Source organism: Procambarus clarkii, chromosome 81, assembly GCF_040958095.1.
Source record: "Procambarus clarkii isolate CNS0578487 chromosome 81, FALCON_Pclarkii_2.0, whole genome shotgun sequence".
NCBI lineage: Eukaryota > Metazoa > Arthropoda > Malacostraca > Decapoda > Cambaridae > Procambarus > Procambarus clarkii.
This window is the reverse complement of record NC_091230.1, coordinates 2,034,649-2,060,417: the sequence shown is the minus strand read 5'-3', so window position 1 is coordinate 2,060,417 and position 25,769 is coordinate 2,034,649. Positions and strand designations below refer to the sequence as shown.

The window sequence follows — 25,769 nt, the reverse complement described above, 5'->3', positions numbered from 1 at the left end:
AGAGTGGTGATGGTGGTGGTGATGAGGGAGAGTGGTGGTGGTGGTGAGGGAGAGTGATGGTGGTGATGAGGGAGAGTGATGGTGGTGATGAGGGAGAGTGGTGGTGGTGATGAGGGAGAGTATTGGTGGTGGTGGTGAGGGAGAGTGGTGGTGGTGAGGGAGGGAGAGTAGTGGTGGTGAGGGAGGCAGAGAAAAGGATTGCTGACCAGGTGATAGGTGCCAAACCTCTCATCCATACTGTATTAAAATTTTTAATCTTAGTTGTAAAATATTTATAACTAAATATGTTAATTTTCGTATACAGTATTACTATACATTATTAATCATTAACATGTTTTATGGTTTCCTATTTATTAATTAAACAAATATATTTTTTTTATGAATTATGCACAGTTGGCATCTGCGAGCAGGCTCTGACAGACGTGTCCAACGCTACCCCTAGCCTCGACCCCGTTAGTAGCTCACTCGACCCCATTAGTAGCTCCCTCGACCCCATTAGTAGCTCCCTTGACCCCGTTAGTAGCTCCCTCGACCCTGTTAGTAGCTCCCTCCTCCATAGCCTATTACTCTCATGTTATGAGGAGGGCAGTGAGGGTGGGATGGAAGACATTGAGGGAGGGATGGAAGACATTGAGGGAGGGATGGAAGACATTGAGGGAGGGATGGAAGACATTGAGGGAGGGATGGAAGACATTGAGGGAGGGATGGAAGACATTGAGGGAGGGATGGAAGACATTGAGGGAGGGATGGAAGACATTGAGGGAGGGATGGAAGGTATTAAGTGGGGGATGGGAGGCAGTGATGGAGGGATGGGAGACAGTGATGGAGGGAGGCATTGAAGGGGAGAAGCAGGGAGGGATAGAAGCAGTGAGGGAAGAGTGGGGGTGAGGGGAGAGTGGGGGGGGGGTGAGGGAGGGAGGGAGGTGTTTGGTTAATATGGTTCACTTGTGTGGTCCACTTGTCCACTTTTGTGATCCAACTTGATGTTTAACAGTGATCAATTTCAGGTACTCAGGTACAGCAAAAATGAGGATCTGAAACATAATACAGGGTACAAAACACAATCGAATCTGCCCATAGTAGAAAAACTGCATGTCAAGGATTTGGGAATAATGATGTTCGACGATCTAGTGTTTAGGGAGCATAACCAAGCAAATATTGCGTCAGCCAGAAAAATGATCAGATGGATTACGAGAACTTTCAAATCCAGGGATCCCACCACAATGGTTGTACTCTTCAAGTCACTTGTGTTGTCCCGTCTCGAGTACTGCTCAGTACTCACTTCCCCCTTCAGAGCAGGAGAGATTGCTGAAATAGAGGGAATACAGAGAACATATACGGCATGCATAGACGAGATAAAACACCTAAATTATTGGGATCGTCTCAAAGCTCTCCAAATGTACTCTCTAGAAAGGAGACGAGAGAGATACCAAATAATATACACATGGAAAATATTGGAGGGACAGGTCCCAAATCTACACAGTAAAATAACAATGTACTGGAGTGAACAATATGGAAGAAAATGCAGAATAGAACCAGTGAAGAGCAGAGGTGCCAAAGGCACAATCAGAGAACACTGTATAAACATCAGAGGTCCGCGGCTGTTCAACGTCCTCCCAGCGACTATAAGAAATATTGCCGGAACAACCGTGGACATCTTCAAGAGAAAACTGGACTGTTTTCTAAGAGAAGTTCCGGATCAGCCAGGCTGTGGTGGGTATGTGGGCCTGCGGGCTGCCCCAAGCAACAGCCTGGTGGACCAAACTCTCACAAGTCAAGCCTGGCCTCAGGCCGGGCTTGGGGAGTAGAAGAACTCTCAGAACCCCATCAAGCAGGGTACTGCGCAGCTTGTTTTCACCACTCACAGCGCCCGGCTCTGTTCCTTGGAGTAAGTTGTCCTCTTGCGGGGTTTTGTTTTTCGTTTTGTTTTTGCCTTGTAGGGGGGTCTGCCTTTCCAGCCCCTTTTCTGTGGGGAGCCCCTACGGCTCCCAGGAGCTTATCGGGCTAATGTATGTTATATTACACCGGGACATTAGCTAAGGAGTTCAGACCTACCAGGGACCAGCGCCAGAACCTGGCCCCTTCAGAGAGGTTTCAGGGAGCAGTGGCCCTGGAAAACCCCTTTGTGGTTGGGGTTTTCCTTATCTGCCATCAACTGGGGTTAGCACCCAGAAAGGTAGGCATAACAAAACAAACCCCACATGGTAAAAAACTAAAACAAAAAAACGAACAGAGAGGTAGAAACTCCCTACAATCACAAGGAAACAAGCAAACAAGCAAACATCACACTTTACTGCCGCGCCGATCGTCCGTGCAGCCCTCCCCGCCCTGAGAGGAGGAGGGGGGAGCCCCGGACCTACCGCGCCGGCTGCCAAGCTTCAGTTCGTAAGTTAATGTCAACCGGGATAGACACTTCTCTGGCCTCAGTTTCCTAGGCTGTTTGCCTTGTGTGGCATTCACTGCCATGTGTTGTGTTGTGCGGTGGCCAAGAGTACCTCATCAGTGCCAGGGCTGCATGTGCTTAGTGGCTGACTTCCCTAAGCGCCCTGTGAGTACTGCCCTTGCGTAACAGGGTTCTCTTCCCTGGGGCGTTCGGGAACCATTCCTGTAAAGGTTCTTGCTGCTCGGCATTTGCCTCACCCTTGGGGCCAGCTGGGGCTTGGGACCCTTGTTTGGCCCTGGGTAGGGATTGGTATTGTGCTGGTTAGGGCGTCAAGGTGTTGCACAGCCTGCCACCTAAGCGGTGACCGGTTCCTGTTGCCTCTGGAGACTGTGTACTTTTGCGGGGGTTTTCTTTTGTTTTTATTTTCATGCCTGGTGGAGGTCTGCCTAGTGTGGCTATAGTTCTACTAGTAGTGTTTGGTGGCCCTCTGCTAGGCTCCAGTGATTGTACATGTCGCAGGGGTTTTCAGTGCTATCCTCTACCCTCTTGTTATGTTTGGGTTTCTTAACCGGTTAGCAACACCTTGCCCGGGCTTCCCGTAGCACTCAGCCTACAGGCCCTGGAAACCCCTGTCTGCGCTCAGAGGACCATTGAATGTGTCTTCCGGGTTCCAACCCATCTTGTACGGGATCGTTGGTTGCTGTGCCCTTGTCTCTGGGTGACAGTCGCCACTTTTACCTCCATGCTGCCTGCTGGGTCACTGACACCTTGACCCGGAGTCTTGCGAGAGATTCTCTGCTTGTTCTCCAGTATTCTCCTGATGTTATTACTGTTCAGAGTACAGGTGGCATCCGTGTTGCAAGCTAGGTTAGGTTGCTGCAACGCGCTAGGTTAGTTTCCCACTCGGATGCCCCGAGGTCGCCCCGTTTTGGTTAGGTGCTGTTCGCCCCTTTCCCTCCCTGTTCCCGGCTCCGGACCGTCTGCGGGTTTTGGGGTCGGGGCGGGGTTTCGTTGGGGCCGAGATTCGGGCGGTTTTTGGCGGTTTTCAGGGTTTTTCAGGGGTTTTTCATGGATTACGAGAACTTTCAAATCCAGGGATCCCATCACAATGGTTGTACTCTTCAAGTCACTTGTGCTGTCCTGTCTCGAGTACTGCTCAGTACTCACTTCCCCCTTCAGAGCAGGAGAGATTGCTGAAATAGAGGGAATACAGAGAACATATACGGCACGCATAGACGAGATAAAACACCTAAATTATTGGGATCGTCTCAAAGCTCTCCAAATGTACTCTAGAAAGGAGACGAGAGAGATACCAAATAATATACACATGGAAAATACTGGAGGGTCAGGTCCCAAATCTACACAGTAAAATAACAACGTACTGGAGTGAACGATATGGAAGAAAATGCAAGATTGAACCTGTGAAGAGCAGAGGTGCCATAGGCACAATCAGAGAGCACTGTATAAACATCAGGGGTCCACGGTTGTTCAACGTACTCCCAGCGAGCATAAGAAATATTGCCGGAACAACCGTGGACATCTTCAAGAGAAAACTGGACGGTTTTCTAAGAGAAGTTCCGGATCAGCCGGGCTGTGGTGGGTACGTGGCCCTGCGGGCCGCTCCAAGCAACAGCCTGATGGACCAAACTCTCACAAGTCGAGCCTGGCCTCGGGCCGGGCTTGGGGAGTAGAAGAACTCCCAGAACCCCATCAACCAGGTATCAACCAGGGGTTGCCCGGCTCGGGTTGGGGGATGGAGGTTTTCGAGCCTGTTCCTCCTGCCAAGGCTTCTAAGTCTTACCAGCGGCCCTTTCTTGCTGCCTTTTCCATGGACTCTTGCTTTTCTTTAAGGACGGAGGGCTTGGAGGACGGCTCTGCCCCGGGGCCTCTGTTGCTGGTTCCCGGGGCTGGGGGGATGCCTGCTAGCAGTTCTGGGGCGGTTTGCCCCTGCCTGGTTTTTTCTGCTTTTGGGCGGAGTTTTTCGCCCATCCAGTCTGCTTGCTTCCTTCTTTTGCTGGCGTGTTTTCGTATCTAGCGTCGGTCACAGCCCTCTGTCTGGCGGCCATTTTCGTCTGCCGGTTTCCCGGCGTGGCCACCAGGGCAGCGTTGCGGTTTGTTTACATGCGACTGGGTGTGCGAGCGAGCTTCTTGGGTGAGTTTTCACCTTTTTTCAGGGGTTTTATTCTCCTGTTGTCGTTTCTTTGCATTTCTGGTGTTTTCTGCCCGTTTCCTTTTCCTCTGGGAACGTTTGGGTGTTGATTTTACACCAGGTTTCCCTTTTTGTTTGTTTTGGGTCTGAGCCCTTGGGTTTGGGCTCTGTCCCTGTCGGTTATGCTTGCTCCCACACCTTGTCCCTCGGTTTTCGGTCTGTTATGACCGTGTCCCTGGGGGTTCTGTCTGGGGGCTGTGCTATGCCTTTCTGTGGTGTTCTTCGCCGGCAAATGTGGTGCTTTGGACTCCCCCTGGTTCGATTCTGGGTTCCTTTGGGTTCTTTGGTTTCGTTCCAGAGGTTTCTTCCTCTCGGGCCCCCTTTGTGGGTTCAGGGGGCTTTGTTTCCTCGTGCGACCCGGTTCTGCTTTCTGGAGTTCCGGGGTTTTCCTGGCTTGCAGACTGATCTTTTTGGGTCTTGGCACATGTTGTGGTCATGCTGGGATTTTGAGGTTTTGCTGTCGAGGTGGGCTTTTTGATGCAGTTTTGTGCCTTCTTTGCCTGGCCGGCATGGTGCTCTCTGCCCACTGGTCGGCGACTTGTACTTTTCTTTTAAAGTGTATGTGTGTGTACGCATGTACATGTGTACGCTGTGTGTGTGTGCACATGTGTATACACACGTGTGTGTAACATACCTTGTGTGTATGTGTATATGTATGTGTGTGTGTACTTATTCTTTCGGAAGGGGCTCTGTTCCTTTCTCTGTTGACGGGGTGCTGGGGGAGCAGCTTGCTCTGTTTACTCTCGCATGGTCCCGCTATTGGTGGGCGCTTTTGGTTGTCTTCCGGCCTCTGGTGGCGTCAATGGACGGCTTCTTCCCCTTTGGGGGGGTTCAGAGTTGGCGGGGTGGGCTTTTTCCCCGGCGCTTCGTCATGTCATCTTAGTGGGTGCGTTGGACGTGGTCGATCCGCCAATCCTTCTGGGGTTCCCGTCTGCTCTTTGCAGTCATGGGCCTTTCGCATCTGCGGTTTTTCTGGACTTCTTCAGTCTGCGCTTTGGATTCTATGCCCTCATCGGAGGACTGTTGTCGCCTGTCCGGCTTCTGTTGGGGCTGGGTGCCTGGATGGTGGCCCTGGACCTCGAGGTCACTTCTTGGCACGTTGCTCTCCAGTTTTCCGGGACTGGCACAGTTGGTGGTGGGGCTTCAGGCTTGCTGCTTTTGTTGCCTTCCTTATTTTGTAATTGGCCCTTGGTGTAATTTTTTGCGTCTTTACCGGATCTTAGTGCCCTGTCTGAGTCTGCTTGAGATTCGGTGTCCTGCCTACCTCAATGACTGGCTGGTGTGGGCTCCCAGTTAGTCCGCTTTTCTGCTCGCCAGGGGTGTGGTTCTTTCCAGATCGCCGGGTTTGGTTTTCTGGTGATCTGGAGGCCATTCCATCTGTTTCCATCCCGGGTTCGGACCTGGTCCTTGTTTAGGGCTATTGGGCCTCTCCTTGTCTTTCCCTCCAGAAGTGTTACTGCGGCTGTGGTCCCGCCTTCGGCTGTACATGAGGGGGTCCTGGGTTGCTCAGCTTTTGCTTGAGCAGTTGTGCGGGAGTCTGAACTTCGACGTGCTGGTCTGCCCGAGGGGTCGGGTTTGGCTTCGGCGTCTGTCTGGTTCCTTCGGAGACTCCCCATCCGCCTCTCGCTTTCGTTGGGTTTGTTCCTCCGGGGATCTTGTGTTGGTGCTGTGTCACCAGCTTCCTCTTTGGGGTTTTCGGGGTTCCGTGCCTTGGCACCTCCTCGAGCCTTCACTCGATGCGTTCACGGATGGGTCATCTCTCGGCTGGGGCTTTGTGACCAGTGCTCACCAGGTCGGCCAAGGATGGTGGAGTCTGTCTGTCCGTCGGGCTCACAGCACGGTTTGGGAGTTCGTGGCTGTCTGGTTTGCGCTTCGGAAGGTTTTGGGTCACTCGGTGCTCTACCATTCAGCTCCTTTCAGACTGTTCTCTGGCGGTTCTTGCCAGAACCACAGGGTTTCTCTTAGGTGTTGACCTTTGGGGTTGGTTCCGTAGTGACTCGTTTGCTGGATTCTCGGGGTTTGGCTGACCGTGAGGTTCATATCCTTACGTTTCGTGTGCTTTCTCGTTTTTTGTTTCACCTCCGGCCTGCTCATGCGTCGCCTGAGCCGTCTTGGTCCTTGATCAGGGTGCCTTCTTATCTTCTCCTCAGTTTGTGATAGCCCCTTTGGTTCAGGTTTCTGCTCTTTGGTACTGGTGGTAGATTTGTATGTGTGTGCAGCCTTTCTCCGTCCTGGCGACAGTCGAGACGGCTGCTTTCCGGAGGGGTTCTTGGGTTCTTGATACTTGATTGATTTGGCCGAGGGTGCGTCCTGTGTTGTCCGGTTGTGCTTTTTGCCGTTACCTGTGTACCGTGTCTAGGGATGCGCTGTGGTTGATCTGGTTCCCCTCGTTCCCTGCTTTTAGGGCTCGGGTCTCCCAGGTCGTTCGCAGAGTTTTCAGTCTTCCAGCCTGCAGTCTGTCTTTGCGCCCGTGCTGTTCAGACATTTGCAGTTTTTGCTGCTGTGTTGGTGACGTCTAGGGTTCATTTTGGGTGCAGGGATTTGAGGGTCGCACAGGTTCTTGGCCGCCCATTCTTTATGCACGTCTGCTCCTTTGTGTTCTTGTTGCCTTGGGTCGCATGTTGCAACCTGTTGTCTCGGCTTCGCGTTGCAGTGTTTGTGGTGGCCGCCTCCTGGGTTAGCTCTTTCTTTTCCTTCTCTTTGGGTATGAAGCTCCAGGGAGCCGTAGGGGCTCCCCACAGAAAACCAGCGTTGAATGTAATGAAATGCCATTTTCTGGGTGAGCCCAGGAGGCTCCCTGGCAATCCTCCCTCCCACCGGTTGGCGTTTTTTTCACATTGGTTGAAGCTTAGCTTCCGAACTGAAGCTTGGCAGCCGGGGCGGTAGGTCCGGGGCTCTCCCCTCCCCCTCTCGGGGTGGGGAGTGCTGCGCGGACGATTGGCGCGGCAGTAAAGTGTGATGTTTGCTTGTTTGTTTGTGATTGTAGGGAGTTTCTACCTCTCTGTTCGGTTTTTTGTCTTAGTTTTTTACCATGTGGGGTTTGTTTTGTTATGCCTACCTTTCTGGGTGCCTAACCCCGGTCGATGGCAGATAAGGAAAACCCCAACCACAAAGGGGTTTTCCAGGGCCATTGCTCCCTGAAACCTCTCTGAAGGGGCCAGGTTCTGGCGCTGGTCCCTGGTAGGTCTGAACTCCTTAGCTAATGTCCTGGTCTAATATAACATACATTAGCCTGATAAGCTCCAGGGAGCCTCCGGGGCTCACCCAGAAAATGGCGTTTCATTACATTCAAAGCTGGTTTTTTGAGCCTGACCTGTGCACGGTTCTCCTCTGGTGCTGCCCCCTGCTAGGTCCCTGTGAGTGTACATGTCCCTGGGGTACAGCTTTAGACAGTTGTTTGGTAATTTCGGGTGCCAGTTAGCAGTACCCTGCCTGGAATTACCTGGGTGTGAGTTACCATTAAGCGCTTAGGACCCTGGGAATCCCCTAGGAGGCGTGTGGGTCCGATGGGTGTGTCCCCGGAGTCTCCCCTCGCTACGTGCGAGTTCGAGGGTTGCTCGGTCCCCTTGACTCAGGGTGACCCTCACGTTTTTTTTCTTCCATCATGCTGCCTGCTGGGATCGGTGACACCTTCAACCCGGAGTCCTGTGAGTTTTTTGCTTGCTAGTGACTCACTTTATCCAATCTGAAGATGATGTTCTATGGGTACAGGCGTCTCGGACGTTGCATGCTCGTTTTAGGTTGTTGTAACGCGCTAGGTTAGTTGCTCACCCGAATGCCCCACAGCTGCCCAGTTTTGCTTATAGGGACCCGGACTTGGGGGTGGGGTTTGCTTCGACCTTGATTCAGTCCGCACCCCCTCGTTGTTCTCCCTTCTGTGGCATGTCCTGATTCCCCCTCGTTTGCTGGCCCCCTCGCCCCCTGGTTCCCCCTGGCCCCCTGCTTCCGGCCCCGAAACGTCTGAGGGTTTAAGGGTCGGGGACGGGTTTAGATGGTCTTGAGTCTCAGGCGGTCTCGGGGGATGTCCCTTCCAGTGTGGCGACGGAGGCATTCGAGTCCGATCTCCCTGCCGAAGCTTCTGGGTCTGACCAATAGGCCCCCTTCTGTTCAGCTTACTCGGCTGCGCCAGCTTTTTCTTTAGGGGCCGGTGCTCTCGGGATGACTCGGCCATGGGTCCCCGAGAAGGGGGATCCTGGGGCTGGGGAGGGGCTGACTTGGGGGCCTTGGGGCCCAGCTGGACCCCACCTGGGTTTTTCTACCCTAGGAGTGGGGCTTATTGCTACAAGGAGTGGGGTTCTCTTTCCCCCGCCCCCTGCGTATGAGTTGGATTTGGCGTCTGTCCCTCCCCTGGTTTGGCTCCGTGTTCCCTCATTTACGTCAGTTCCATCTTTCCAAAGATTTTTGGCTTTACGCATCCAACCGTCTGCGGTGCGGGCGGCCCTAGCATCTTACCTACTGCGTGACCCGTATTACGCCTCTGTGATGGATCCGTTATCTTTGAGGTTTGGGACTTCGTTCTCTTTCAGGGTCTGTTACGAGGTTCCGGAGTTGTCCTGGTTGGTGGACTGACCTATTTTTGCTTTGGAGGCTTGGCATTCTTTCTGTCGTTCCCGCACACTGAGTGGCGTGAAGTCTCGACAGTGGTCCAGGTTTTCTGGGGGGCTACCTTGAGCACCTCAGTGAGTGCTTGTTTGCTCCTGCCCTTCCCTGGGATATTGGCATTCAGCAGCTCCATGTGCAGGTTCCCTCCCTGTTGGCTGTGCTGGTGGCCGAGGACTTACGTGCCAGGGGCCTCATGGTGTCGGTCTTGTGTGTCTTTTCCCTTCTGGAGCTGTCTTCGGACTGGCTTGGGGAGGATGTGGGGACGCTTGGGGCCGTTCCAGGGTCCGGTGTTTTGGGCTCAATGGCGCGTGCGTTGTCTGCCTTGTTGAAGCTGTTTGCGCCGATCTTGCGGGATGCGGTCTCCCTGTTCTACACTTCCTGAATCGTGTGTCGGCAGGCGGTGCTTGCCTCCTCCTTGGAATTGGCCTGGGCCCTGGCTCTTAGGATGTCTTCGCCTTTTTTTCTTCTGTGTTTTGCGCCTTCGGCCGTGGCGCAGTATATTCAGGCTGCTTCAGCCAGTTGCCGTTTTATGTCTGACTTGTTGGTTCTCCGGGGTGGGGGGGGCTCCCGGAATGGTTGTGCCAGGGCTCGGGATTCCATTCGTCGTGGTAGGCCACTGGTTTCAGTTTCGGCTCTGCCTTCTAGCCCACCTTCGTCTGGTCGGCACAGTGCTTGCTATGTGCGAGGTTCTGGGTCTCGTAAGTGGCGTTGGCCCTTTTGCGGTTCACCCCATTGACGGGGTGATGAGGGGGAGGCTTACGCTGTTTGCTCACGCCTGGTCCCACGATTTGTGGGCGTGTCGGGTCGTTTCCCTCAACCTGCGGTGGCATTGGGTGGCCCCCTCCTCCTTCGGGGGATTCAGAGCTGGCGGGGCAGGCCTCTTCTGCACTCCGTAGAGTCGTCTTGGAGTGGATTCACTTGGGCGTCGTTGAAACGTCGTTGTCTCTCATATGGGTTTCCCGTCTGTTTCCAGTGCCGAAATGGGACTGTGCGTACCTGAGGTTCATTCTGGACTTGTCCTGTCTGAACCCCTGGGTTCATTGCCCCTCCTTTCAGATGACTATGCTGTCTCAAGTTCGGCTTCTGTTTTTAAGGCGGGTTCTTGGATGGTGTCCCTGGAATGGGATGCTTATTGGCATGTCCCGATTCATCCGGGATTCAGGGACTGACTCGGTTTTGTTGTGGGGGGTGAAAGGCTTGCCACTTTCGTTGTCTCCCGTTCAGGTTGAATCTGGCACCTCGCGTGTTCACACGCCTTACACGGGTTGTCGTGGCTCGCTTGCGTCTTTTAGGTGTTCGGGTGTTGGCCAACCTCGATGACTAGCTGGTTTGGGCTCCCAGTCAGTCCAGTTGTCTGCTAGCCATGAATTTGGTTCTTTCTCAGCTTGCCAGGTTCGGGTTCTTGGTGAACTGGAGGAAGTTCCATCTGGTTCCCTCCCAGGTTCGGTCGTTGCTGGATTTTGTGTGGGACTCTCGGACCGTTTTCTTGTCTCTTCCTCCAGAGTCTCTCCTCCGGCTGCGGTCCTGCTTGTGCCTGTTTTTGAGGGCTCCCAGGTCACCCGGCGGTTGCTCGAGGGTTTGTGCGGGAGCCTGAACTTCGTGATGCTGGTCTACCCGCCAGGTCGGGTTTGGCTTCGTCGGCTGTTCTGGTTCTTTCGGGGACGTCCCTTCCGCCTCACTCGCGATCGCCGAGTACGACCTCCGGTGACCTTGCATTGGCTGCTGCGTCGCCGGCTTCCTCTTCTGGTTTTTAGAGGGTCAGTGCCTTGGGTGCCTGCCCGACCCCTCGCTCGATGTGTTCACGGACGCATTGTCTCTTGGCTGGGGCTTTGTGACCAGTGCTCACCAAGCTGGCCAGGGGCAGTGGGGTTCGTCCTTCTGTCAACTCCCGCACATTGCGGGAGTTCGTGTCAGTGTGGTTTGCGCTTCGGAGGGTCGACCACAGTTCGACGATCCAGCTCCATTCGGACTGCTCCCCGGTGGTTCATTGCATGAATGGTGGTGGTTCGATGCGGTCCTTGGTTGTTTGGCGCTGGTCTCTTCGGGTGACTCGTCTGCTGAGTTTTCCCGGGTTTGGTTCTCCTGGCGGTTCACATGCGGGGAGTGTCCAACGTTTTGGCAGACGGCCCGTCTCGTTTCGTTCCCCTCTCAACGGAATGGATGGTCAATGCTGCCTCCTTCCATTGGCTCTGCCAGATGTTTGGGCACCCTAAGGTGGGCCTCTTCACGTTGGCGGGGTCGCTGCACCTTCCCCAGTATGTGGCGCCTTCCCCAATTGCGAGGCTGTCGGGGTCGACGCTTTTCGGCAGGACTGGTCGAGGTGGGGGTACCTGTACCTCTTTCCCCTGGTTCAGCTGTTGCTCCAGGTCCTGACTCGCTTGGAGTCCCACCAGGGGAGAGTAGTCCTCTTGGCTCCTTGGTGGCCGGCCCAGCCGTGGTTTCAGGCGCAGCCTGCCCGGTGGCCGAACCCAGAGGTTTTCCCACTGCTCCGCCTCTTCCAGCAGATCAGCCTGGTTCGTTCTTCTTCGCATATGGTCTTTTTGACTCGAGTTTATCATCATCTCTATTGTGATCAGGTGGCTTCTTTGTTGGTGTCCCACCTGCGTGCTTCATCTCGGCGGCAGTATGAAGTCTCCTGGCGGTCCTTCCGGTTCTTTTTGTGTCTTCATCGGTGTGTTTTGCTTTCTGTTTGGGTGGTGTTGTCCTTTCTCTCTTGATTGTTCCAGGACCATGACCTTATGCCTAATACTGTCACTTCGTATCGTGCGGCGCTGCCGGAGCATCTATAGCTTGATTTCGGTATTGATGTTACTTCTGCGCCATTTCGCAAGCTGTCTCGTGCAGTGTTTCGCCTCCGGCTTGCGCATGCGCCGCCTGAACCGTCCTGGTCTTTGGACAGAGTGCTCTCTTTTCGTTCTTCTCCTCGGTTTGTGGTGGCCCCTTCGGTTCAGGATTGTTTCTCCAAGGCTCTTTTTCTGTTGGCATTGGCCTCCGGGGGTTGGGTTGAGTTGGGGAGCTTCATGCTCTGCTCCAGCGCAGGGGTTTCTGCTCTTTTGGTCTTCGTGAGAGTTTTGGTCGTTTGCAGCTGTCTCCTCCTTTTCTGGCGAAGAATGAGACTGTTGCTCTCCGGAGGAGTCCCCGAGTTGTTGTTGCTTGGTTGGTCAGGCCGGGGGTGCATCATGTTTTGTGTCCGGTTGTGGCTCTTCGCTGTTATTTGTGCGCTACGGCTTCTGTGTCCGGGGACGTGCTTTGGGTTGATCCGTTTCCCTTCTTCCCTGTTAGCTGGTGCAGGTCTCCCTGGTTGTCCGCAGATTAATTAAGGCTAGCCAGCCTGCTGTCTATCCCCGTGCCCATGACGTTCGTAAGTTGGCAGCTCTTGCTGCCATCTTTGTCAACATGTCCTGGACTGACATTCGGGCATAAGGCTTTTGGCGGTTGAACAGGGTCCTGGCTGCTCATTACCTCGTGAATGTCCCTGGACCTCGTCGGGCCTGTGTCACTTTGGGTCGGCGGTTGCAGCCAGTTGTCTCGACTTCGAGTTGAGGAGTGAGCAACGACCACCTCCCGGGTAAATCCCTACACATTCCTCTTTGGGTAGTTAGCTCTGGGGAGCCGAAGGGGCTCCCTCCAGAAAACCAGTGTTGAATGTAATAAAACATCATTTTCTTGGTGAGACCCGGAGGCTCCCCGGCATCCCTCCCTCCCCCCGGTCGGCAGTTTTTCGCATGTTTTTGACATCCAGCCTCGCGCCAGCTATCCTTGACGGGTGGATAGCCGGCGCGAGGGGTCTGGGGACTCTCCCTTTTCCCTACCAGGGAGGTGGGAGCTGCGCAGACAGTGGTGTAGCGACGTGTGACGTCATGATTGTTTGCTCGTTTCTTTCAAGGGAGTTCAATCCACTTGTTTGGCTTTTGGTAGCAATAATTTCACCAGAATAGGGGCTTGTTTTGGAATGCTTACCTTTCTGGGTGCCTAACCCGGTCGATGGCAGACATAGACTGTTTCCAACCACACGGGGGTTTCTATATGGCTATTGCTCCTCATGCCTATCTGAGGGGGCCAGGTTCTGGCTCGTGGTCCCCGGTAGGCCCACAGAACTCCATGCACATGGCTGATGCCAAAGTCTGACCTTAGCATATCAGCCTAGTAAGCTCCGGGAAGCCTCCGGGTCTCACCCAGAAAATGGTGTTTCATTACATTCAACGCTGTTTTTTTTTAATGATTGTGAACTTCAGGAAGGTTGTGCATAATCTTTCTTAATTCTTTGGGCTTTGCAACTCTGCCTACTGTTGCTGTCTTTGGTCTTTGACTGAATATGTTGACCTAGATAATAGATATACTTTATGATCTCTCTGTGCTACCTTACTTTATAATTTATATTTGTTTGCATTTCAGCATACTGGCGAACCAGTGGCAGTTAAAACTTTTAATCAGTTATCTCACATGCGACCACACGAAGTACAGATGAGGGAATTTGAAGTTCTCAAGAAGGTTAATCATGACAGCATTGTCAAGCTTTTGGCAATCGAAGAAGATGTGAGTTATTTTATTTCTGTTAAAGTAAATTAAAAAAAAATGCATTACCGGAATCGGTAATGTTACTCAAATCATCTATACTGTATATGTATTGTGTGGTTTAATGGTTAAACAAGCTACGAGGATGAGGGAAAGGGACGTTCTCTTCATTTGATATTTACCAGGAAGGAGGAAGATATTTTTGATATTCAGCACCTTCCTCCTTTGGGTAAAAGTGACCATGTCTTTTTGGGAATAAAGTATACAATGCGTTATAATCTGAAAGAAAATAAGGAGGTTGAAGCAGTTGAAAAACCTGACTTCTGGAGAGGACATTATGGCGACCTTAGAAATTTTTTTAGTGAGTATAATTGGACAGACTTGTTGCTAGGCAAGGAAGTAAATGAGATGTATGTCAAGTTTGGTGAAATATATGATAAAGGCACAAAAAAATTTATACCAAAGCAGAGATGTAGAACCAGGAAACAAGATTGGTTCAACTGAAATTGCGAGAGGGCCAGAGATCAAAAGTCACAAAAAATGGAATCAATATAGGAATAGGCCAAACCCCCAAACATATCAGCAATACAAAGATGCAAGAAACAACTACACGGCAGTGAGAAGAGAGGCAGAAAGAAATTTTGAAAAAGGGAATGCGGACAAATGTAAAACGGAACCAGGCCTATTCTATAAATTCATAAACAACAAATTGCAGGTAAAGGATAATATCCAGAGGTTGAAAATGGGAAACAGATTCACGGAAAATGAAAAGGAGATGTGTAAACATTAAACGAAAAGTTCCAAAGTGTGTTTGTGCAAAATGAAATCTTCAGGGAACCAGACACAATAAGAATGCCAGAGAACAACAAAGAGCACATAGAGGTGTTTAGAGACGAAGTGGAAAAAATGCTCAAGGAATTAAGTAATAACAAAGCAGTTGGTCCAGATGGAGTTTCACCATGGGTTCTCAGAGAATGTGCACCTGAGCTCAGCATTCCACTTACACTGATTTTTCAAGCATCCCTGTGTAAAGGAGTCATAGCAGATGTGTGGAAAAAGGCTAACATAGTTCCAATCTATAAAAGTGGCAGCAGGGAAGACCCCCTCAATTATAGATCTGTATCATTGACAAGTATAATAATTAAAATATTGGAAAAAATAATTAAAAGTAAATGGGTAGAACACCTGGAGAAAAACTATATAATATCAGAGAGACAGTATGGTTTTTGCTCTGGAAGATCCTGTGTAACAAATTTACTCGGTTTCCATGATCGAGCCACGGAGATTTTACAGGAAAGAGATGGTTGGGTTGACTGCATCTATCTGGACCTAAAAAAGGCTTTCGAGAGAGTTCCACTTAAGTGGTTGTTCTAGAAATAGGAACATATAGGAGGGGTGACAGGTATGCTTCTAACATGGATTAAAAATTTGACCAGACCACACACTTGAAGGTGAAGGGGCGACGATGTTTCAGTCCGTCCTGGACCATTCTCCAGATTGTGACTCATCGCCTGCATATGAATATCACACGTAAGCGTTGTATTCTGTTTAATTTCTTCGATGCTCTACCTTCCTTTAATCAGCCTTTTCGTGCCTTCGAATCTTCCCTTCTTGCCGCCTAGCGTCGGAAGAACCAGCTCAGGTTTCTTGAAGACTATCTTGCTGAGCAAGTTCTCCCTCTTTCTTTATCTCACTTTCTCCGGTTCAACACTTTGGGATCTCCTTTTCCTGAACATGCCCGCCTTCTTCTTCAAGAACTTATTCATGCCACCTCCTTGCAAGTTGATGAGGCTTTCCTAGCTGTTCGTCAACATCAACGCTCTCTGTCCTCTTCTCTTCCCAGTGATCTATGCAACATCATATTTCCCATTGTGTTTGACACTGCTCATGTCTCCTCTTCCCACCACTCCTCCACACTACACAACAAACTTCAATGCCTGATCTCCAACAGTCCTTGGGCCAAATACTCTCTCTCTGACTGTGTTACCAACCTTTCTTCTTACCCTCTTTCTAAGCACCAGCAAGAACTTCTTGGACTTGGTCTTTCTTTTGCTACTGCCCCTGGCCCACGCTGTGGCATTGACCTCATTAGTTCCTTTGACAGGTTTGTCAGTTCTAACTCTAGTACTCTTTTGGACCTGTCTGCCTTTAGAGGGGCCCTTATCTCCATTCTTGACAGCTTGTTTTCTAAAAATCACCACCTTCCTCGTCGCTTCCAGCTTGCCCTTGCCTCCCTGAAATCTAACAACTCTATTCTTATCCTTCCTTCCGACAAAGGCAATTCGGTGGTTGTCCTAGACTGTGAGAACTACCTCCGAAAAGCAGATGTCTTGCTCTCTGACTCTCGCACTTATGCCCCTCTGACTTCTAACCCTTTGGATCACCTCAAAACTTCCTTTAACCCCAAACTAAGACAGCTCTCTAGTCTTTGTCTTCCTGACTTTGATCTCATTAAATGTTTCCGTGTCATCTGCCTTTCTCTTCCTTATTTCTATGGTCTTCCTAAGACTCATAAACCTGGTGTTCATCTTCGTGCTATCATTTCTTCATGGGGCTCTGTCAGCTATCCTCTTGCTTGCCTCCTGGCTCGCTAAAACCCTGACGCCTTACCTTGGCACTTTTTCCCCTGCCTACCTTCGTCACTCTCAGGACTTCGAAGAAAGACTGCGCCTGCAGCCCTCTTGTATGATGCTTAGTCTTGATGTCGACTTTCTGTTCACTAATGATCCGCTCGATGACGTTCTCTCTCTCCTTAAACAGAAGGCGTCTGAGGGCCATCTTCCTCTCCCGCTTCCCACTGACATTTTCCTCGAACTCATTAGACTCTGTGTTGGCTCTAACTCTTTCTCTTTCAACGGTAAATATTACACTCAAACTTTCGGTGTCGCTATGGGTTCCCCCTCTCTCCCCTGTTCTTGCTAATTTCTACATGGAATACTTCGAAACTATTCTTCTTCCATCTATTGATACTCGTCCCTCTCTGTGGCTTCGCTATGTTGATGACATTTTTCCTTTATGGCCTCATGACCTTAGTCTTTTCCAGCCTTTCCTCTCCTCTCTTAACAATCTGACTCCTCTCCATTTCAAAGTTGAATGGGAATCTAATTCCCTCCATCCTTTTCTTGACGTTCACGTTCACAGCTCTGTATCCGAGTTCTCTTTCTCTGTCTACCGCAAACCTATGCACCATTCATAGTGGCATGTACATTCACTTCTTTTCCTACCATCCTCCTTCTGTTAAGAAAAGTGTCCTCATCTCTCTCTTCCTTCGCGCTCTATGCATCAGCGAAACTCAGGTTCTTGATTCTGAAATTGTCCTTATCTACAAATCATTCTCTTGCCTTGGTTACCCCATGCATTTCATCAACTGTGCCTACTCTCAAGCTAAACGAAATTTCCTTCATCCTAAACCTGCTTCCAACATTAGTAGCACTGTACTATGCCTTCCCTTCATATCGGAACCTTAAACTTTTACTAATACCTTTCGTCCTCTTGACATAAAGCTCGCCTTTCGACAAACTAACACACTTCGTAGCAATCTAGTTCACTCTGCTGCTCCTGCTTCTAATGCTGCTGGTGCCTACTCTATTTCCTGTTCGTCTTGTTCTTTCCAATACTTTGGCGAAACTGGCCGTACACTTAATTAATGACAGACTTAAAGAACACAAGAGAAGTGTTAAGTCTGCTGACACTAACAATGCTCTCTTCTGTCATTTGAGGGATTCTAATCATCCTATTGATTGGTTTTATTCCAAAATAATCTTTCCTGCCTCTACACAGACGCCGTCTTGTTGAATCGACTCTGATACACAACGTACCCAACATGAACTTGAGTCCTGGCTTTGTTGCTGTTGACTCTTCACTTTCACAGAATATACTTAAATGCTCTAATCTTTCTAACAAACGTGACCTAACATAAGCTTACCCTTCCATTTATCTTTCTTTCTCTTTCCTTTTCTTTCTCTCTTCTCTCTCTTTTCTGTTCATTGTTTTCTCTTACGTTCCCTTGCTATCCTCTTCTCATTCCTATTACAATCCCCTTCTCATTCGGTGGTTATAATAGGAGCTGCCTCATATGGGCCAATGGGCCTTCTGCAGTTCTTATTCCTACTACTATCCCCTCTACTACACCTACCGTTTGTATCTTTTGCCTTGCTCCTCACTTCTCTCTTGCCTATTTATTGCCCTGTATCGCCTCCCTCATCAAAACAACAACTCCCTCATCACAATCAACTTGAGAATGGTCCAGGACGTACCGAAAAGTCGTCGCCCCTTCACCTTCTAGTGTGTGGTCTGGTCAAACTACTTCAGCCACGTTATTGCGATTCATCGCCTGCACATGGATGAAACATTTTCGGATAGAAAAATGAGGGCAGTAATCAGAGGCAATGTATTGGACTGGAGGAATGTCACAAGTGGAGTACCACAGGGTTCAGTTCTTGCACCGGTAATGTTCATTGTCTACATAAATGATCTACCAGATGGGATACAGAATTATATGAACATGTTTGCTGATGATGCTAAGAAATAGGAAAAATAAGAAACTTAGATGATTGTAATGCCTCCAAGAAGACCTGGACAAAATAAGTATATGGAGCACCACTTGGCAAATGGAATTTAATGTGAATAAATGCCATATTATGGAATGTGGAATAGGAGAACATAGACCCCATGCAACCTATAAATTATGTGAGAAATCTTTATTGAATTCTGATAAAGAAAGAGATCTTGGGGTGGTTCTAGATAGAAAACTATCACCTGAGGACCACATAAAGAACATTGTGCGAGGAGCCTATGCTACACTTTCTAACTTCAGAATTGCTTTTAAATACATGGATGGAGAAATACTAATAAAATTGTTCACGACTTTTGTTAGACCAAAGCTGGAATATGCAGCGGTTGTATGGTACCCATATCTTAAGAAGCACATCAACAAACTGGAAAAGATGCAACGACATGCCAATAAGTGGCTCCCAGAAGCGAAGGATAAGAGCTACGAGGAGAGGTTAGAGGCATTAAATATGCAAAAACTAGAAGATAGAAGAAAAAGAGGTGATATGATCACTACGTACAAAATAGTAACAGGAATCGATGAAATTGATAGGGAAGAATTCCTGAGACCTGGAACTTCAAGAACAAGAGGTCATAGATTTAAACTAACGAAACAAAGCTGCCAGAGAAATATAAGAAAATTCACGTTTGTAAACAGAGTGGTAGACGATTGGAACAAATTAGGTGAGAGGGTGGTGGAGGCCAAAACCGTCAGCAATTTCAAAGCGTTATATGACAGAGTGCTGGGAAAACGAGACACCACAAGCGTAGCTCTCATCCTGTAACTACACTTAGGTAATTACACTATATGTAAAAATGGTGAGACTCGGTCAGAAACTAGATTTTTGGATACTGAAGTAAATTAAAATTCTAGTTATAGGTAGGTATAAATGAAGATGAAGTTATCGACAATAAATAAGGCAGTTCTAATTTGTGAATTTACTTGTATGTTTTAATAAACATTGTTTGGCATTCGTACTCGAATATGTTAAAGTTGTAGATCAATATGTGTTGAAAGGAAATCAAGAAAAAATACCCCCCCCCAAAAAAAAAACTATAGGGATAATTATTATGGTTATTATGATTTAGGGGATACATTTAGGGTATACTTTATGTAAGTGAAAAACTATAAACTGGTCCCTGATCATCAAAACAACCTAAAGAGACAAAGAAAATAGTTTGAAATCTGTGAAAAAATCGGGCAAAAAAAAAATCAAAGTCCCAAGTTCTGCGAGTTGTGACTGATTTATTTGTTGATCAGTTTCATTCTGTCTTCACATAGGGACTGGTATGAACTCGCCAGAATGTGAAGGTTACAACAAAATCAGATAATAAACAGAGGTGATAAAAATGCAGTCTTTATTACTGCATTATTCATCAGTTCCAGTTAATTGGAGTTGTTCTCTATATTAACAAATCGTTCTTCTTTTTAAAAAATTTGTCTAAAATCAATTACTGAAAATATTTTGATGAAAGTTTCACGACGCTGAAGCCAATAAGCTGGAGATTTGGTTATTATTTTTATAGTAATTTCTGTGGGGAGCCCCTACGGCTCCCTGGAGCTTATCGAGTTAATGTATGTTATATTAGACCAGGACATTAGCTAAGGAGTTCAGACCTACCAGGGACCAGCACCAGAACCTGGTCTCTTCAGAGAGGTTTCAGGGAGCAATGGCCCCTAGAGGTTTGGGAAGCTGGTCGGCCGAGCGGACAGCATGCTGGGCTTGTGATCCTGTGGTCCTGGGTTCGATCCCAGGCGCCGGCGAGAAACAATGGGCAGAGTTTCTTTCATCCTATGCCCCTGTTACCTAGCAGTAAAATAGGTAACTGGGTGTTAGTCAGCTGTCACAGGCTGCTTCCTGGGGGTGGAGGCCTGGTCGAGGACCGGGCCGCAGGGACACTGAAAGCCTCGAAATCATCTCAAGATAACCTCAAGATAACCCTGGAAAACCCCCATATGGTTGGGGTTTTTCTTATCTGCCATTGACCAGGGTTAGGCACCCAGAAAGGTAGGCATAACAAAACAAACCCCCACATAGTAAAAAACTAAAACAGAAAACCGAACAGAGAGGTAGAAACTCCCTACAATCCCATGGAAACAAGCAAACAAGCAAACATCTCACTTTACTGCCGCGCCGATAATCCGCGCAGCCCTCTCTGCCTCGAGAGGGGGAGGGTGGGAGCCCCGGACCTTACTGCGCTGGCTGCCTAGCATCAGTTCGTAAGCTAATGTCAACCGGGATAGACACTTCTCTGGCCTCGGTTTCCTAGGCGGTGTTTGCCTTTCGTGGCGTTCACGGCCATGTGTTGTGTTGTGCAGTGGCCAGGTGTTCCTCATCAGTACCGGGGCTGCATGCGCTTAGGGGCTTCCTTCCCTAAGCGCTCTGTGAGTACTGCTCCTGCGTGACAGGATTATCTTCCCTGGGGCGTTCGGGAACCATTGCCATAGAGGTTCTTGCTGCTCGGCATTTGCCTCGCCCTTTGGGCCAGCTGGGGCTTGGGGCCCTTGTTTGGCCCTGGGTAGGGACTGGCATTGTGCTGGTTAAGGCGTCAAGGTGTTGTGTGACCTGCCACCTAAGCGGCGACCGGTTTCTGTTGCCTCTGGTAACAGTGTACTTTTGAGGGGTGGTTTTCTTTTGTTTATATTTTCTTTGCCTGGTAAGGGTCTGCCTAGTGTGGCTATAGTTCCACTGGTAGTGTTTGGTGGCCCTCTGCTAGGGCCCCGTGATTGTACACGTCGCAGGGGTTTTCAGTGTTGTCCTCTAGCCCCTTGTTAGTTTTGGGTTTTAACCGGTTAGCAACACCTTGCTCGGGCTTCCCGTAGTTGTTACCCTATGGGCCCTGGAAAACCCTGTCGGGGCTCGGTGGACCATTGAATGTGTCCTCCACGTTCCAACCCGTCTTGTGCGGGTTCGTTGATTGCTGTGCCCTTGTCTCCGGGTGACAGTCGTCACTTTTACCTCCGTCATGTTGCCTGTTGGGTCCCTGACACCTTGACCCGGAGTCTTGCGAGATATATTGTCTGCTTGTTCTCCAGTACTTCCCTGATGTTATTACTGTTCAGAGTACAGGCGGCATCCGTGTTGCAAGCTAGGTTAGGTTGCTGCTACACGCTAGGTTGATTTCCCACTCGGATGCCCCGGGGCTGCCCCCTTTTAGTTAGGTGCTGTTCGCCCCTTTCCCTCCCTGTTCCCGGCTCCAGACCGTCTGCGGGTTTCAGGGTCAGGGCGGAGTTTAGTTGGGGCCGAGACTTGGGCGGTTTCGGGGGCTTCCCCGTTCGGGTTGGGAACGGAGGTTTTCAAGCCTGTTCCTCCTGCCAAGGCTTCTGGGTCTTGCCTGCGGCCCTTTCTTGCTGCCTTTCCCATGGACTCTTCCTTTTCTTTAAGGGCGGAGGGCGTGGAGGATGGCTCTGCCCCGGGGCCTCTGTTGCGGGTTCCCAGGGCTGTGGAGGATGCCTGCTAGCAGTTCTGGGGCTGTTTGCCCCTGCCTGGGTTTTCTGCTTCTGGGCAGATTTTTTCGCCCATCCAGTCTGCTTGCTTCCCACTTTTGCTGGCGTGTTTTCGTATCTTTTGCGTTGGTCACAGCCCCCTGTTTTGGTGTCCATTTTCTTCTGCCGGTTTCCTGGCGTGGCCACCAGGGCGGTGTTGCGGTTTGTTTACATGCTTCTGGGTGTGCGAGCGAGCGTCTTGGGTGAGTTTTTTCACCTCTTTCAGGGGTTTTATTCTCCTGTTGTCATTTCTTTGCTTTTCTGGTGTTTTCTGCCCGTCTTCTGTAACTCTGGGAACGTTTGAGTGTTGATTTTCACACCAGGCTTTCCGTTTTGTCTGTTTTGGGTCTGGGCCCCTAGGGTTTGGGCTCAGTCTCCCTGTCTGTTTATGCCTGCTCCCACACCTTGTCCCTCGGTTTTCGGTCTGTTTTGGCCGTTTCCTTAGGGGTTCTGTCTGGGGGCTGTGCTTTGTCTTTCTGTGGTGTATCTCCGCCGGCAAATGTAGTGGTTTGTGCTCCCCCTGGCTTCGATTCCGGGTTCCTTTGGGTTCTTTGGATTCGTTCCAGAGGTTTCTTCCTCATGGGCCCTCCCCTTTGTCCCCCTTCGGTGGTTTGGTTTTGAGTTTTGTGGGTTCAGGGGGCTTTGTTTCCTCGTGTGTTACCCGGTTCTGCCTTCTGGGGTTTCGGGATCTTCCTGGCTTGCAGGCTGTTCTTTTTGGGTCTTTGCACGTGTTGTGGTTGTGCCAGGGCTTTGGGTTTTGTTGTCGGGGTGGGTCTTTTGATGCTATTTTGTGCCTTCTTCGCCTGGCCGGCATGGTGCTCTCTGCCCACTGGTCGGCAGCTTATAACTTTCTTTTCACGTGTATATGTGCGTGTACACGTACATATATATATATACTTTTCTGTCGGAAGGGGCTCTGTTCCCTTCGCTGTTGACGGGGTGCTGGGGGAGCAGCTTGCTCTGTTGACCCTCGCTTGGTCCCACAGTTAGTGGGCATTTTTGGTTGTCTTCTGGCCTCTGGTAGCGGCGGACGGCTTCTCCCCCTTTGGGGGGTTCAGGGCTGGCAGGGTGGGCTTCTTCCCCTGCGCTTCGTCATGTCATCTTAGTGGGTGGGTTGGACGTGGTCGATCCGCCCCATCCTTCTGGGTTCCCGTCTGCTCAATGCAGACATGGGCGTGGCGGATCTGCGGTTCTTCTAGACTTGTTCAGTCTGCGCCCTGGATTGTATGCCCTCATCGGAGGACTGTTGTCTCCGGTCCGGCTTCTGCTATGGCCGGATGCCTGGATGGTGGCCTTGGACCTCCAGGTCACTTCTTGGCACGCTCCTCTCCAGGTTTCCGGGACTGGCACAGTTGGTGGTAGGGCTTCAGGCTTGCCGTTTTTGTTGCCTTCCCTAGTTTGTAATTGGCACTTGGTGTATTTACGCATCTTTACCGGATCTTGGTGGCCTGTCTGAGTCTGCTTAGGATTCGGTGTCTGGCCTACCTTGACAACTGGCTGGTGTGGGTTCCCAGTCGGTCTGCTTGTCTGCTCGCCAGGGGTGTGGTTTTTTCCAGATTGCCGGGTTCGGTTTCCTGGTGATCTGGAGGCCGTTCCATCTGTTTCCGTCCCGGGTTCAGACCTGGCTGGGTCTTGTTTAGGGCTCTTGGGCCGCTCCTTGTATTTCCCTCCAGAAGTGTTGCTGCGGCTGTGGTTCCGCCTTCGGCTGTTTATGAGGGGGTCCCAGGTTGCTCGGCGGTTGTTCAAGTGGTTGTGCGGGAGTCTGAACTTCGACGTGCTGGTCTGCCCGCAGGGTTGGGTTTGGCTTCGGCGTCTGTTTGGTTCCTTCGGGGACGTCCCTTTCGCCTCTCTTACAATCATTGAGTTCATCCTCCAGGGATCTTGTGTTGGTGCTGCGTCACCAGCTTCCTCTTTGGGGTTTTCGGGGTTCTGTGTCTTGGCACCTCCCTGAGCTTTCCCTCGATGTGTTCGCGGATGGGTCATTTCTCTTGGCCTGGGCTTTGTGACCAGTGCTCACCAGGTCGGCTGGGGATGGTGGGGCCTATCTGTCCGTCGGGCTCACATCACTGTTCGGGAGTTTGTGGCTGTCTGGTTTGCACTTCGGAGGGTTCGGGTCACGGGGTGCTCTACCATCCAGCTCCATTCAGACTGTTCTCTGGCGGTTCTTTGCGGAACCACAGGGTTTCTCTTAGGTGTTTGACCTTTGGGGTTGGTCCCTTAGAGTGGCTCGTTTGTTGGGTTCTCGAGCTTTGGCTAACTGTGAGGTTCATGTCCGGGGTGTGTCCTACGGCCTGGTGGACAGCCTATCTCAGTTCATTCCTCTGTTCGCGGATTGGCTAGTTATCGCCGACTCGTTTCGTTGGCTCTGCCGGACGTATGGACTCCCCGCCATTGACATCTTCGCGTCGGCGTGGTCTAGGCGTCGCCCATTCTATGTGGCGCCCTTACCCGCTTGCGAGGCATTCACGGTAGATGCCTTTCGGCAGGACTGGTCGAGGTGGGGGTACCTGTTCCTCTTCTCCTGGTCCAGCTATTGCTTTGGGTTCTGGCTCAGTTTGAGTCCATTCCCAAGGAGAGTAGTCCTCATGGTCCCTTGGTGGCCGGCCCAGCTTTATTTACAGACGCTGCTTGATAGGTGTCCGAACCCGGGGCGTTTTCCCGCAGTTCCGCCTTTTTTGCCAGGTCGGACCGGTCCTGTATGTGACTGGTACGGTCTGCTCCTCGGCTCTTTGCGTCTGGTATTTTGATGTAGGTATCACCATCTCTATGGTGATCAGGTGGCTTCGTTGATGGTGTCCCACCTGTGAGGTTCGTCTCGATGACAGTATGACGTTCCTGGAGTTTCTATGCACCTTTTTTCTTGCTCTTCGTAGGTTGTCTTCTCTTTCCCATCGGGTTGTCTTGTCCTTTCTTGGGTTTTCAAGACTACAGTTATTTCACGTTTCTTACTGTCGCCTCATTTTGTGTGGTGCTGGCGGAGTCGCTCCGGCTTGCGTTCGGGGTGGACGTCACATCTGCCCCATTCTGTAACCTTTCTCGTGTTTTGTTTCACCTCCAGCCTGCTCATGCGTCGCCTGAGCCGTCCTGGTCTTTGATCAGGATGCCCCCTTATCATCTTCTCAGTTTGTGGTAGCCCCTTCGGTTCAAGTTTTGTTTTCATAGGCCATATTTTGTTGGCATGGGCCTCTGCGGGTCTGGGCGGGAAGCTTCCGGCTCTTCCAGTGCAGAGGTTTTTGCTCTTTTGGTACTGGTGGTAGGTTTTTAGGTTTGCAGCCTTTCTCCGTCCTTCTGGCGACAGTCGAGATGGCTGCTTTCCGGAGGGGTCCTTGGGTTATTGATGCTTGATTGGTTCGACCGGGGGTGCGTTCTGTGTTGCCCGGTTGCGCCTCTTTGCCGTTACCTGCGTACCGTGTCTGGGGATGCGCTTTGAGTTGATCCGGTTCCCTGTTTCAGGGCTCGGGTCTCCCAGGACGTCCGCAGAGTTTTTAAGTCTTTCAGCCTGCGGTCTATCCTTGCGCCCGTGCTGTTCGAATGTTTGCAGCTTTCGCTGCTGTGTTGGTGACGTATAGGGCTCATTTCGGGTGCAAGGATTTGACGGTCGCACAGGTTTCTGGCAGCCCGTTCTTTGTGCGCGTGTCTGCTCCTGTGCGTTCTTGTGTTGCCTTGGGTCGCAGGTTGCATCCTGTTGTCTTGGCTTTGCGTTGCGGAGTTTGTGGCGGCCGCCTCCCAGGTCAGCCCTTTCTTTTCCTTCTCTTTGGGTATGAAGCTCCAGGGAGCTGTAAGGGCTCCCCACAGAAAACCAGCGTTGAATGTAATGAAACGTCATTTTCTGGGTGAGTCCCTTAGGCTCCCTGGCAACCCTCCGTCCCACCGGTCTGCGTTTTTTTCACGTTGGTTGAAGCTTAGCTTCCGAACTGATGCTAAGCAGCCGGCGCAGTAAGGTCCGGGGCTCCCCCCTTCCAATCTCGGGGCGGGGAGGGCTGCGCGAACGATCGGCACGACAGTAAAGTGTGATGTTTGCT

At 50.7% G+C, this 25,769-nt stretch overlaps 1 protein-coding gene across 2 annotated transcripts in view; it reads left to right on the top strand.

Annotated features, from left to right (window-relative positions):
* LOC138349711 (inhibitor of nuclear factor kappa-B kinase subunit epsilon-like) overlaps nt 1-25,769 on the top strand; it is a 139,923-nt gene that overhangs the window by 36,349 nt on the left and 77,805 nt on the right. For both annotated transcript variants that reach the window (XM_069315592.1, XM_069315591.1), the window contains one exon: nt 13,590-13,730. In XM_069315592.1, coding sequence (XP_069171693.1) covers nt 13,590-13,730 — 141 coding nt within the window. The remainder of the gene's footprint in view (nt 1-13,589; nt 13,731-25,769) is intronic.